At 37.5% G+C, this 12,593-nt stretch overlaps 1 protein-coding gene and 2 long non-coding RNA genes across 3 annotated transcripts; all 3 read left to right on the forward strand.

The window, feature by feature from the left end:
- The first annotated feature begins 210 nt into the window (after window positions 1–210).
- Window positions 211–2,925, forward strand: LOC309483014. Its single transcript, XR_014200463.1, has 4 exons — window positions 211–832; window positions 1,466–1,610; window positions 1,682–1,756; window positions 2,763–2,925. It is a non-coding gene; the product is annotated as an uncharacterized lncRNA (long non-coding RNA).
- Window positions 2,926–3,240: 315 nt separating this feature from the next.
- LOC309483027 lies at window positions 3,241–3,926 on the forward strand. Its single transcript, XR_014200466.1, has 3 exons — window positions 3,241–3,291; window positions 3,372–3,473; window positions 3,729–3,926. It is a non-coding gene; the product is annotated as an uncharacterized lncRNA (long non-coding RNA).
- A 6-nt stretch (window positions 3,927–3,932) lies between these two features.
- On the forward strand, window positions 3,933–8,600 carry LOC309482974 (uncharacterized protein). The gene is made up of 13 exons (XM_082148576.1): window positions 3,933–3,961; window positions 4,040–4,218; window positions 4,307–4,397; window positions 4,535–4,679; window positions 4,902–5,101; window positions 5,203–5,320; window positions 5,400–5,491; window positions 5,570–5,681; window positions 5,871–5,957; window positions 6,037–6,219; window positions 6,309–6,461; window positions 8,043–8,229; window positions 8,386–8,600. The coding sequence occupies exons 2-13, from the start codon at window positions 4,115–4,117 to the stop codon at window positions 8,411–8,413; spliced, it is 1,500 nt and encodes a 499-aa protein (XP_082004702.1). The 5' UTR covers window positions 3,933–3,961; window positions 4,040–4,114; the 3' UTR covers window positions 8,414–8,600.
- Window positions 8,601–12,593: the final 3,993 nt, after the last annotated feature.

Genomic DNA, 12,593 nt, shown 5'->3' on the forward strand with positions numbered 1-12,593 from the left:
AGTTAACTTGGATAGCTGCTACTATTCTTACATTTACACATCAAAAACTGTTTAATTAGGACAAAAAGTTGTGTTTAGAAACTTTTGTAAGCTATCCATTTCATTCTTATGACGATAAATGATAGAAGACTTATAAAAAAAGATATAGCTTTCTGCACCAAAAGATCGATTTTTTTGCAGGCTAGCGAACTTATCTAGCAGCTAATTGAATTCAAGTTAATTTTTGTTGCATATGATCATATAAGGTAGCCTACAATCCTAGGGGAATATAACATTTTTATTATTTCTACTGTTTTCAGAGGATTGAAAGTTGTCCTCCATAGTCCAGACTGCGTCCATTTTAGATTTTTTAATTGAGCACTTCAGTGCTCAAAGTTAAGTTTAGCTGCACCATGAAAATGTTATATTTTATCCATTGTTAAGTAGTTTCTTATGACGATAAGAATCATTGATAAGTTTCGATAAGTTTCATTGTCTTTGTCCCATATAAAATCCTTCCCTCTAAACGAGTGTTTTTTTTGTTTTTTTTAGATTCTTCCAACGTTAACTTACCCATTACCCACCTGCTGTGATTAAGTTACCACCACAACCAAAGGCCCTTTTAAGCGCCAACCTCTTTGTATTTGTGCACTGTTTGTGTTTCGGTCTGTCTCTCATTTCTGTCTGTGTCTCTTATCTCTGTCCATCTCAGTGTCTGTCCTTCTTTTTCTGTCTGCCCCTCAATTCTATGATGACCACTACACGTGTCACCAATTGTCAAGATGACAATTACATGGAGGGGAGACGGATGGCTCTTGAAATGAGCTTAGAACATGCCCTGACTGAAGCCAGGGTAGGTGTTTTGGTAACACTTCATTTTACAGTACCCTTGTTACGATATGTTACATGTACTTACTATAGTAATAACAGTTAGGTATGCATAATTACATATAACTAACCCTCAACCAAATCCTAACCTATTCCTAAAGTAAGTACATGTAGTTACTTAATATTACTCAGTACTTAAATGTTTAATTACATTGCAACAAATGACACTTAAAATAAGGTGTAACCGGTGTTTTTTAGGTGTTAAATTTTCGGATGCAATGAAATAGAGTTGGGTCCTATTCTATGTATTGCCACGTACAAAAAACAACTATCCATTGTACCTTAATGGTTTAAGAACTATTTAGCCTATAATAATCACTCTGTAGCTTAGCATTAAACAGTATTATATAAGGCTAATTATATAAGCCTAGGTACCTCAAACTCATTCAGTCTGTGATTGCATCTAGCTGCTCTCAATTGTCAAACATATTTATGAAAGCCAAACTGAATGCACTGATCAAGGATTCTTTGTTGACATTTTTTTTCCTCAAAATGTAAAAAGTTTATGATAAGAGGGTTTTACATTTAGCATCTTTTGTTAAAATAAATTAACAGATCATAATCTTGATCTAATCATGACTTTCACTTCAACCCCCAGAAAGAATCCGAGGAGCAGAGGCAAGTTGCCCCTCCTCCAATCCCAAAAAGGGTGTGTTTAGGGCGTGGCAAGCCAAGGGGGAGGCGTGGAGGGCTTGGCAAGCCAAGGGGGAGGCGTGGAGGAAGGCCCAAAGCCTCATCTACCGGTAATAATAATAGTAATTGGTTATATATCATTGTCAAGATCTAACTTGGTTTTTTCTCTGTGCTGTTGTAGTTACACACAACCAGATTGGGAACTATCTCACTGAAGATCTTCCTGCAGCCAGTCTTGATCCTCAAGTGGAATTTGGTAAAATATGGTCAAATATATTTGAATTATTATGTAATTTTCTGAGGCAGATCCGAAACCAAGGTTCACACAAATCCTGGAACACCTGTATCATTGGAGACTAGATTTAGGGCTGCACGATATTGAAGAAAAGTGCGATATGCAATAACTCATTAAATAATGTGATATGCAATACGATAATGCTTAATGTGTACAATAAACTTAAATTATTTTTTAAATATATTTAATTGTTCCTGTTGCAGTGTTTTACAGTAGTATATGTGTTATTTTTACATCAGTGTAAGATCAGTTTAGGGGTTCAGGTCATCGCACATTAGGGTTATTAAACAACGGAAACTGAATAATCAAATGTAAAAACAAAACACTGCTTAGTTTTCACTGTATGAATGAAATATACACTCATTTTTATTAAAGTTACAAAAGTTAATTAGCCAAGAGCAGTGAGTGATTTTCTCTTTGTCTTTAATTCATGACCCCAGTTATTGCAAGCCGTTGCGATATTTCGATAAATTTGATATATCTTGCAGCCCTAATTGCCATTAATGTAAAATCCTGGCATAAAATGTTAAAACTCGAAAGCTTGCCAGACCTCCCTTGCCTAGTTAAGGGCTGCTAAGCCACAAATTGGCTGGTGATGGTGTCAGGCGTGGCTTAGCGACCGGTCAATTTTAACCCATATCAAGTGCTTATGAATCATCAAAGCCACAAATTATGTCCACAATGGCCTGAGTCCTATTATTGAACCACTTTTTTTGGTAGTTTCAAACACACATTTACTAACTTAAATTTTGTCCCAATGAAATTCCGTCTCAATTTTCAGGTTGATACAATTTACCCTGATACATGTTTCAAAGTATGCTGAATTTGGCCCTGTGGGAAATTTGATTTGAAAAAGTTATGAAATCTGTTACTGAAAGCATTGCCAATATATGTACCCATTATTATGAAATCATGGGTCTGAACAGAAATGGCCCTTTGTCAGTTAAATTATTATTTGTCTTCACAGAAAAAAACATGGAGAGCCTCTCTGCCATGTCTGACTCCCCTGAAATCCCGAGGGCATCATCATCATGGGCTTTCAGGCAGCAGCAAGCCTCACAAAGATGGAAGGAGGCAAGGCCATTCCACCTTAAATGCCTCATCCAAACTCAGGATGTTGGCCAACCATTTTGTAGCCATTGCAACAAGCCTGCGGTTGTTAGGTGAGATCTCATTAATGTTCTTTCATACTTTGTAGGTTTTTAGAATGCATCACTAATTGATGTCTTCATGTTTCAGATAAACTGCATGTTTATGGTTGAGTCAGGGCTGTTTCAAAGAGTTGTTGGTTCAATGACTAAATTGGTTCATTGATTTTATTCCTAGATGCAGAGAGTGTCTGCCAGACCAGTGGTTCTGTGAAACCTGCGATACAAAGAATCACAGGAGATGGCCACTCCACGATAGGGAGTCAGTCATTGAGGGCTTTTTTAAAGCTATTCCTCCATCCACATATTTTGTAAGAGGGGAGGGAGGATACAGCTCGCACAACCAGGGTAGGTAATTGCAAAACTCTTGTGTATTCTTGTCTACTAAATCTAGTAGGCTAATTTTCTGTGTATCTTTCCTTTGCTAGCTTGTATTTTGCCAACAGTGAGAGTGACTCAAAAATGTCCCTGTGAAGTCCCCAGCATAACTGTGTCACCTGGAAAAGCGGTCATTTTAATTTCCATTAATGGTAATATTTCTAAATTCTGATCTTTTTTCAATATTCAGCTGTTTCCCCCTTTTTTGGCTTTGCTTTGCAATGAAAATAACACTACTCAAAATTATAGAATACATCTTGTCATTATGATGAACCAATAAAAAAAAGACTAATCTGAACTATGCTGGTGTGATTCTACTCAAGATGTAGGCCAAGTGTCTTAAAGTGTTCCAGCTGATTGTTTCTAAAAGCTCAGGTATTCATGGGTTTGTTTTCTTATTACCCAAGGGCGTTATGACATGCACCAGCCATTGTTTGCATGCCAAGCATGCCAGCAGCAGTGGGCTCCAGAGTTCATGGACCTCATAAACAGTGGATACTGGCCAGCTTCTACCAGCTCTTCCACTTTGTATTCCCTCAACCTTTTCAGCAGTGTAAGGGAACTAAAAGTCATCGCTCCAGCACTGTCCAGACAAGCCTTGGCCAAGCTGCTGGAGCACCGTACAAAGTGTGGTGGGCGGGTAAGTGTTCAACATGATAGATTTCTTTACCATATGTAGACGTCTCAAAAGTAATATTTAATATAATGCATCTTTCAGTCAGGACCAGTGTGCGGGGACACGCTGCAGCGCAGCTTCCTCGAGTTTTCATATTGTGCTTTTGAGGAAGACAACATGTCCTGTGGTGCACCTTTCACCTGCCCTGCTTGCACCCCAGACATGCTGGCAATCTCGGTGGATGGCAACAGGAAGTTATACCGGTTTCTCAGAAACGGAAGGTGTATTTTTTCTTCCAGTATAGATTGATTCGATTTTTTATATTCAATATTCAGTGTGGATAAATGTTCTGTTTGGTTTCTTCCTCAGCTCCGACTCTTCGTTTTTTCAAGGGTCATTTATCGCAGAAGACACATCTGTGTCGGCATTTGTTGATGTCTTGCATAAAGCTGTGAAACAGGCAGGTTTCAAATTATTTTTTAATTACTATGTTTTTACAGTCCAGATTGTATTTGCACTGGTTAAAAAACTGCCCTCAGCTTCAAATTACAAGGAGTAAATACAGTATGTTTATAGTGGGTCTCATTTACATCACAGCTACCTGGACAAGGCAGATGTGGGAGCTCCTCGTGGACAGCAGCGAAGGAAACTTCTAAGAGGACCTTCAAGTTGGACGAAGAGGGTATGGAGGTTGCGGTGTGTCGACATGGTTTCCTCCTTAAAGCACTTAACATGTTCAGAGGTGAGATTATAATAAATTGTTTGCTGTTAAATGTAAATTTGTACTGTTGTTATTTGTATGTTGCTTTGTACAAAAGCTAAATAACATAATCATATGGAGAATCATCTCAATTATCACTATTAGTTCAGCTTATACCACTGCTTAGTTTGCTATTATGATGCTCTCTTTAGAATGTACAATAATAAGATATTTGCATTTCTAATACAATTTGTATATCCCTAGGTGAAATCTTTGCCTACCCCATGTATCTACACAAGGAATTGATGTGTTCAAAGCCAAGGTTCATTGCCATGGATGTAATGTGTAAATACTGGCCATATTTACGCAAATCAGCGAACATCCTTCCTGATCTCCAGGGGCTAACTTCAACCAGGCCTTTCTTAAGCGTCATGCACGCTACAGCACATTCGACTAAGTGTGAGGTATGTTTAGTGTTTATTATGTTTAACTTTATCATATGTTTAACTTTTTACCCGATAATGACCGGCGGACATTACATTACCCCTTACATGTCTTCTTCTAGATTACATGGAGTGGCAAGAATCAAGACGGAGCAGGGTCAACAGCGGGGGAGGAAGTTGAACAAGTGAACAGCTACCTCTCCCGCTGTGCCTTAACAACTAAATACATGTCGAAAGGAGGTAATTGTAGTATTACTCTTCTAATGTCATTTTTTTATTGCTTATTGCATGATTTTTACTCAACATTTACTCTCAACAGCACGTGTGGACATGCTGACAATCCAGGCTATGGCCTGGAACTACAAGAAATTCATTACACTACATCGGGCATTGTCTGCAAGATATGTGAAGGTGTGTTCTGTGTAAATGGATTCAATTTGTGTTTATTGTGTAGCTTTGTGTAACTGTATTGTTTAACTGTTGCATTAGACTTGCCAGAGGCTTCAGGAGGAGACTGCAAGTCTAGCGGAGCTTAAAGAAAGCTTGGCTTGCACCGATGAAGCAGTGTGGGTTTCTGATGTGCGGGAATGGGCAGCTGGTGGTAAGTTTGAACCAATAACATGTTTCATTTTGTGCTTCCTCATTGGTGGGGATCATTTAGATCATGATATTTAAGCTGCCTACTGCTTACTATACTTCATGCCACTTTCTCTGTAAGCCTTTTTTTGGCACCCACCCCCTCCCAACTCGTCCTTCTTTACACTATTGTGTTTTTGTGTTGCGTTTCCAGAAACAACAGGTACTTCCCTAGAGAAGTCCATTGAGGGACAATATCTTAACATGAGGCAGCGGAAGCAAGCTCTATACCGGCAAAATGGTATTATTACATTGTCTATAGATAATTGCTCACTGTATTTTTTGTCACTATTTTTACCTTCTGCTTCATGTCTTTACAGATAGCGGCAAGTTCCGTCACCGCCTGCGGAGGAAAATTGCTGAGAGCAAGAGATTGCTATATAAAGACATCGAGACATACAACAGTCATGAGCCTGCCATGGCAATTGATGTCAATGAAGTGGAGCAGTCACTATCCGGAGACAACCCATCCCCAACATGGCCGTGGGAGGTTCATGGCAGCGGTAAGCGGAGTTTCCGGAGACATCTGATTTGTTTTGTAAAGATTCAAGTCAAAATTTGTATTTATACATTTTCTTTACTTCTTTTGTAGCACAAATCGAAGACAAGTTGAAAATTTTCAACAAATCCATGCTGAAAATGAGACTAGAGGAGGAAAGGACAATACTTGTTCAAGAGATGGCCCAGCACTGCTCATGGTTGCAGAAGTTGCAGGCTACTCTTAAAAGAAAGACTTCAGAGGAAGGCAAGTTTCATCTTTCTAACCATATCAATCAAACAAGAAAGTTATGGTGATAAGGACACCATACTTTAACTTTACATAAAAAGAGACATATCTTATTAGAAATCAGTTGAAAAACATTACACTGACCATCTAATTTTGTTGAGTTATCCGCAAAGTGAGAGCAAATGTTCAGTCAAAAGTCAAAGCCAAATATAGACATAACTGTATAAATTATACATTGATTCTTATTAAAGCTACTATTAAAGTTCTCAGTCAAGAGCAGTGAGTGATTTCCTCTGTTTTTATCAACATTAAATGGATAGTTCTCTCTAAAATGTTAATTGTCATCATTTACTCTCTCAAGTTGTTTTAAACCTGAATAAGTTTCTTTTCTTCTGTTGAAAGTTATTTGGAAGAGTCTGGGTAACCAAATCCATAGTATATTTTTTCCTATTGAAGTCATTGGGGACCAACAACTGTCTGGTTACCAACATTCTTCAAAATATCTTCTTTTGTGTTCAGTGCAAGAAATAAATTAATACAGGTTTAGAACAAAATTACAGCGAGTAAATAATGACAATTTTTATTTTTAGGTGAACTATCCCTTTAAGGACAAGTGGCTGCATCCTGTTTAATATTACAGCTGTCTCTGTAAGAGCTGCACACGACGTGTCTAATATACACGCATTTGATAAGCAGATTTCTCTCATGTTTCTCGGTTTGCTTTCAGTTTAGACATAGCCAACTTTCTCGATGTCAACCTTGTGTGTATTTGAGAGTATTAACAGAATAAAACTCAAAAGATAACTAGATAACTTTTAATTCGAGTATCAGGCGCTAGTGTTCGCGCTCAGCAAAGCTCATGTTGGAACGTTTAACCGGTAATGAAGGCTTTAAAGCACGTGTAAATGATGACCTTTTGTAAACTCGCTGAACTGCAGTGTCCCATTCCTCTACTTTAACATTTGATGTGAGTATTTGCCGCGTTGTTCACTAGGCTGTAGAGACACACGATATAGGCTACACATATTTCTACAAAAGCAGTCAGCCACTTGCTTGGGGCAAGGATCACAGCGCAAATTTGAACTATATTGAGATATATGCGATATTGTCTAATTCTGTATCGCATTTAAAAATATTAAAAATACAGATTTTTATATCGATATGTCATCCAGCCCTAGTATGTGCCATCCATAAACTTGCACTCTGCAAGTGAAGAACGTCTTGTGGTGCCATCTCAAAGAGGCACTTTCTCGGACCTTTACCATGACTGTTCCCTGCTGGTTGAATGATCTCTGCCTATTTCAACCAGAGCTGCAGAGTCAATAGTCACTTTCAAAAAACACCTGAAGACTCATCTCTTTCAAAAGCACTTGATTTAGTATATTAACATGTCTGTTCTCTTCAAAAAAAATTTAAATTCTGTACTGCGTTAGATCAAACTGAGAAAGATCATGGTACTTGCATATTGTTGTCCTACTGTGGGTTTAACTGCTTCTATTGTCTCCTTTGTAAGTCGCTTTGAATAAAAGCATCTGCTAAATGAATAAATGTTAATGTATGTCATGGTAATTTGGAGTTTTTTTCACTCTTCACTTACAGACAAGCGAAACAAGGGCCTTTCCTGTCTCTGCAGAAAGCGTCTATCTGAAGTTTCGGATATGTTGACCGAGGTGCATCTCCAATACAAGGCTGTTTTGGGCCCTCAGGGCTCTGCTATAGAGCTGGAAGAGGAGAATGAAAGTGACTTCAGCAGTCCAGACACCAGTGAAAATGAAGAGGAGTGCAGGTAATAATAATTATGTGAAAAGTGTTATTTTTTTAATAGCTGTAACTTATGTAACCTGTCAAATTGAATAAAGATAACATTAATACTACATTTGTCTTCCAGAGTTTGAATAGGGACATGTTTAATCTTTACTCTGTTTGTGTCTGTGTCTCTCAGGGAGGAGCTACCGGGCAGGTGTCTGTAATCAATTGATTGCAGCCTGGGCAGTGTGAGGGACTTTCATGGCTGCTATTCTGCTACTGTATCACATTGTTTTTCTTTTTGTTTGCCTTTTTGCCATATAACTGATTACGCCACACTTTTATTTCATACCATATCATTTATACTGATTATTGCTTATTTCTCATTTTTCATCTCATATATTTACTGTAATAAATCACTATTTTTTGTATCTTAATCCACGTGTGGTCTCCCATTTCATTTTGCATGGGCAAAAAGGAGCCTGGTCACGGTTACACTGTTGTTCCACTTTTCTGGACTTGTAAGGTTTATATATGAGCTAAAATCACACCTTACACATTCACTGACTATAGCGCTTTCTAGAAATGAAATTTTTTTCAATCTTATGCTCCGCCTACTGACAACACACAAGCAGCTGGAGGTCCCTGAATCAAAATATGTTCCACATGCTGGCATTTCATGAATTAATGGGTGTACCACTTGTATACAAGGTGTTACAAGTATATCCGGTACATCAAGCTTGCCACAGCTGGTAAGGTCAGTGAAATTGGGTTTATCTCAAAACACACCTCTTTATAACATAATAATCAATCAAAATATAGAAGTTTTAATGGTTTGTGTATGATTTCAGAACTTTTGTTGACTGACATATGTCAAAATTATGCTCTTTGAACGGTTGTTGTTTAAGATATCTTGTGCATCATGATTCCCACAGCACCTAAGCTGAGCATAATTAGGTTTATTTCACCACAGCACACCTTTTTATATCATAATCATTAAAAAATATGGACGTTTTAATGGATTGTGTATGATTTCAGAACTTTTCTTGATCAATTGTCAAAAATATACTCTGAATTTCATTACATTTATTATACAGGAAAAGTTTAAAGTAACAGTTAAGTCACCGTCAAACGGGCCTGGCTCAGTTTAAGCAACTGGTTTACAGCAGGTTCCTGTTCTGCAGCAACATAAAACAATGAACAAGCTCAGTACATTTTTACAAGACATAGATATAAACTGAACAAAGTACAGGCCGATTCAACAGTAAAATACGTGTTTAAACAAATTAGTGTGTGCAAGTATGACTATCCCGGAGAAATAGTTTATATGACTTTTTAAAATGTATGATGGAAGATAATGAATGGTAGTTTTTTTTTTTTTTTTTTTTTTTTTTTTTGTTGTAAATTACGAATAAAACATACATCAAATGTATATGGTAATACAGAGCAGCACTACAGGCATTAAATAATAATACATTTAATTTGTTTGATTGGGGAGACAAAGAAAATGTGCAGTGTTGGGGGTCCTTCAGAAGCATGGTAAACACTGCCATAGAGAGTACTGTTGCAGTAGTCCAGTCTGGAGGTGATGAGGGCATGAACAAGATTGATGCATTGGATAATTAGTTCAATATAGAATATGGGGCTATGCATGCAGTATGATGCACCAAAGTAAGCAGGAAGATAGAACATGTCTTAATTCATATGAATAGACATGCACAGGCTTTTAGCATATGGGTAATGGGTTACAGTTTACATAGTCCCATATTGTAGATTGTGGAACCAACTTTACAGGTGGTACATTTTGGCCTATTTAACACTGAAGGTGGCTTTTCGAAAAGCCTTTAGCCTGTGACAATGACTGACTCTAACCCTAACCAGAGTAACCCTGTGATTGGTACACCGAGTCAGTTTAACAGGTTTGTTGGGTTTCGCTTTATCCAGTTAGATCTAAGCTTACACCGACTCCTGCTCTAAACCTAACCAGAGTAACCCGGTGGTTGGTACACTGCATCTACTCCTGATTTACCCAAACCAGAGGAGTCTGGATTCTGGCGTAGCCTTTATCTATTTCTGCTCTAAAACGTACCCATAGTAACTGTCGAGTGGTGCCCTTGTCCAAGTGTTTATGGGGTCCATACCCGATCCAATGGTAGAATCACAGAAGCACTGTGATTTTATACCCATAGGGCAGATAGGCCTTTCCCACTATAGTTCCAAAGTTCTAACCTAATAAGGTAGTCAGACAAGCATTGGCCACTTCTTTCCTCGGGAGGGGGAAGGGCTGTTGTAATATCCACAAAAAACCTAACTCTAACCCTAACTCTATCTCTAACCCTAACCTTCTAACCCTAACCCTAATGGTAATAATTTACTTGGTGCAAAGAAAACTTGTCACAAATAAAGGTAATTGATCAATAGAATAACTTGTCACAATTAAAGGTAGTTGACCTTTAAATAAGACAATCAATTTAGACAAGCATTGGTCACTTCTTTCCTCAGGAGGGGGAAGGGCTAAAAAAAACCTAACCCTAACTCTATCTCTAACCCTAACCCTAACTCTATCTCTAACCCTAAGCCTAACCTTCTAACCCTAACCCTAATGGTAATAATTTACTTGGTGCTAAGAAAACTTGTAACAAATAAAGGTAATTGATCTATTTCTAGAATAACTTGTCACAATCAAAGGCAATCGATCTATATTTTGAGAATTATTAATAAAGCTGATCAGCCTCACAAAAACATGCACCGGCCAACACACTCCTGCGATCTTCCTAAGGAAGGTGTTGCTTTATGAAAAACCTAACCTTAACCCCAAACAGTTCTGTCAATGGTTGGAGAATTATTTGGGAACTGGTTTGTCCTGAAAATTACTGTCCATATGCTGTCTGAGGATTCGAGTCTGAACCCTTGACTTGCCAAAGCAGGGGCCTGTAGGCTTCCATATATGGTAGTTGAACAAACTCAGGGTTGCAGGATTACTTTCGAGTTGACAAAACCAAAACAATTCAACCAGGCTTTGTTGGTACCATGATGCAGAACTTATGTGTGACATCAGTAGCGAACAGCCAATCACATGCTGTGAAATAGTGAAACTGAGATTCATTTCTTGAGAGAAACAGCAAAATTCACTTTTTTTCCTACAATTTTAAGAAATTAAACAAATTTACACAGCAAGGAGAAAATAGCTGTCTATAAAAGGACAACTAAAAGAAAAGGTCTCACTACTTTATATTACTTTAAGTAAAATTTGTAAAGTTAGTTATTATGGTTGACAAAGGTCTAGTAGTCTGAACATGCAGTCATTTTATTGCTTCATTTATTGATTCTAAAGCATATTTATATTACCTTTATATAATAAAAATTGTACCTGTGATTGGTCAAGGGTATAATAATTACATAATATTTAAATCATACAAAAGTGTTTTATTCTAAATTAGCATTACTAAATGCCAGACGATTTTGTCTTTAAAAATCATTTGCTATGTACTGACTATTAATTTGGAGTATAAAGAGGTGGAGGAACTTTATCGCATCAGACATGTGACACTTTGCCCTCAGCTGATTGGCCAAACTTCAGTCTGAGATCTCGAATCCAGAACACAACCTGCACAGGAGCAGGTTAGCTGTCTATATGCAGAGTAAGATACTATGGCGACGAACACCGTTTAAAGCCAATCTTCTTTCATAGTAGGCTACCTAAAACCCAGGGTTGGCGGAAACTAAACTGAAACACAGCTGGCTAGCCACCTAAACCGGCTTCATGGTCTACGTTAGGCCCCACTGGTCAGCTGTGAAAATATTTAGCAAAACATATACATCTGAATTTATTTTACAAAATTGCACATATCTTTATGTTTTATGGTCGTGATTATTGTTCATGACATGCTTATAAAATTGTACTGTATCTCTGCATATTACATGCCTGGTGTGTGTGTGGCAATATTATATATGATATTTAACCAGATAGCATCTGAGAAAAAATGTTACTGCCTCTGGACCCCAGGTTATCGTAGAGCCCATCAACGGTGTAAAAGAAAATGGCACATTCAAAAGAGCTTGAATCCTTAAAACACTAGTCAGATCTTTCTGAAATGTGTTATGCTATTTTGCCTACTTAAGATATGGTTTATAATTATATCGGTTATTGGTCCATTTCTTTATGTTATATGAACCACATAATTTAATTACACACGATTAAAAGTTTTATTATACAATATGTATATAAAAATGTCTACTTCTGACCCCTGTTGCTAGGCAAGAACCTGTACAGCTTGGCTAAAGAACAATACACAGGCTGCATGAAACAACAGAACCTTATAATATGCATTGAATGATAATGCATAAGAATCATGAGATTATCATCACCCAATTATGCACTGAGTCATTGTTAGAAGTAAATAA

The sequence above is a fragment of the Leuciscus leuciscus genome (assembly GCF_965113295.1).
Source record: "Leuciscus leuciscus genome assembly, chromosome: 2".
Lineage (NCBI taxonomy): Eukaryota > Metazoa > Chordata > Actinopteri > Cypriniformes > Leuciscidae > Leuciscus > Leuciscus leuciscus.

What these genes read in the sequence shown, in the direction of transcription:
- LOC309482974 (XM_082148576.1), top strand. Translation starts at nt 4,115, where the DNA reads ATGTCCTGTGGTGCACCTTTCACCTGCCCTGCTTGCACCCCAGACATG. An exon ending in CACATTCGACTAAGTGTGAG is followed by an intron (nt 5,102 to 5,202) that starts GTATGTTTAGTG and finishes GTCTTCTTCTAG; the next exon opens with ATTACATGGAGTGGCAAGAA. An exon ending in GAAAATGAAGAGGAGTGCAG is followed by an intron (nt 8,230 to 8,385) that starts GTAATAATAATT and finishes TGTGTCTCTCAG; the next exon opens with GGAGGAGCTACCGGGCAGGT.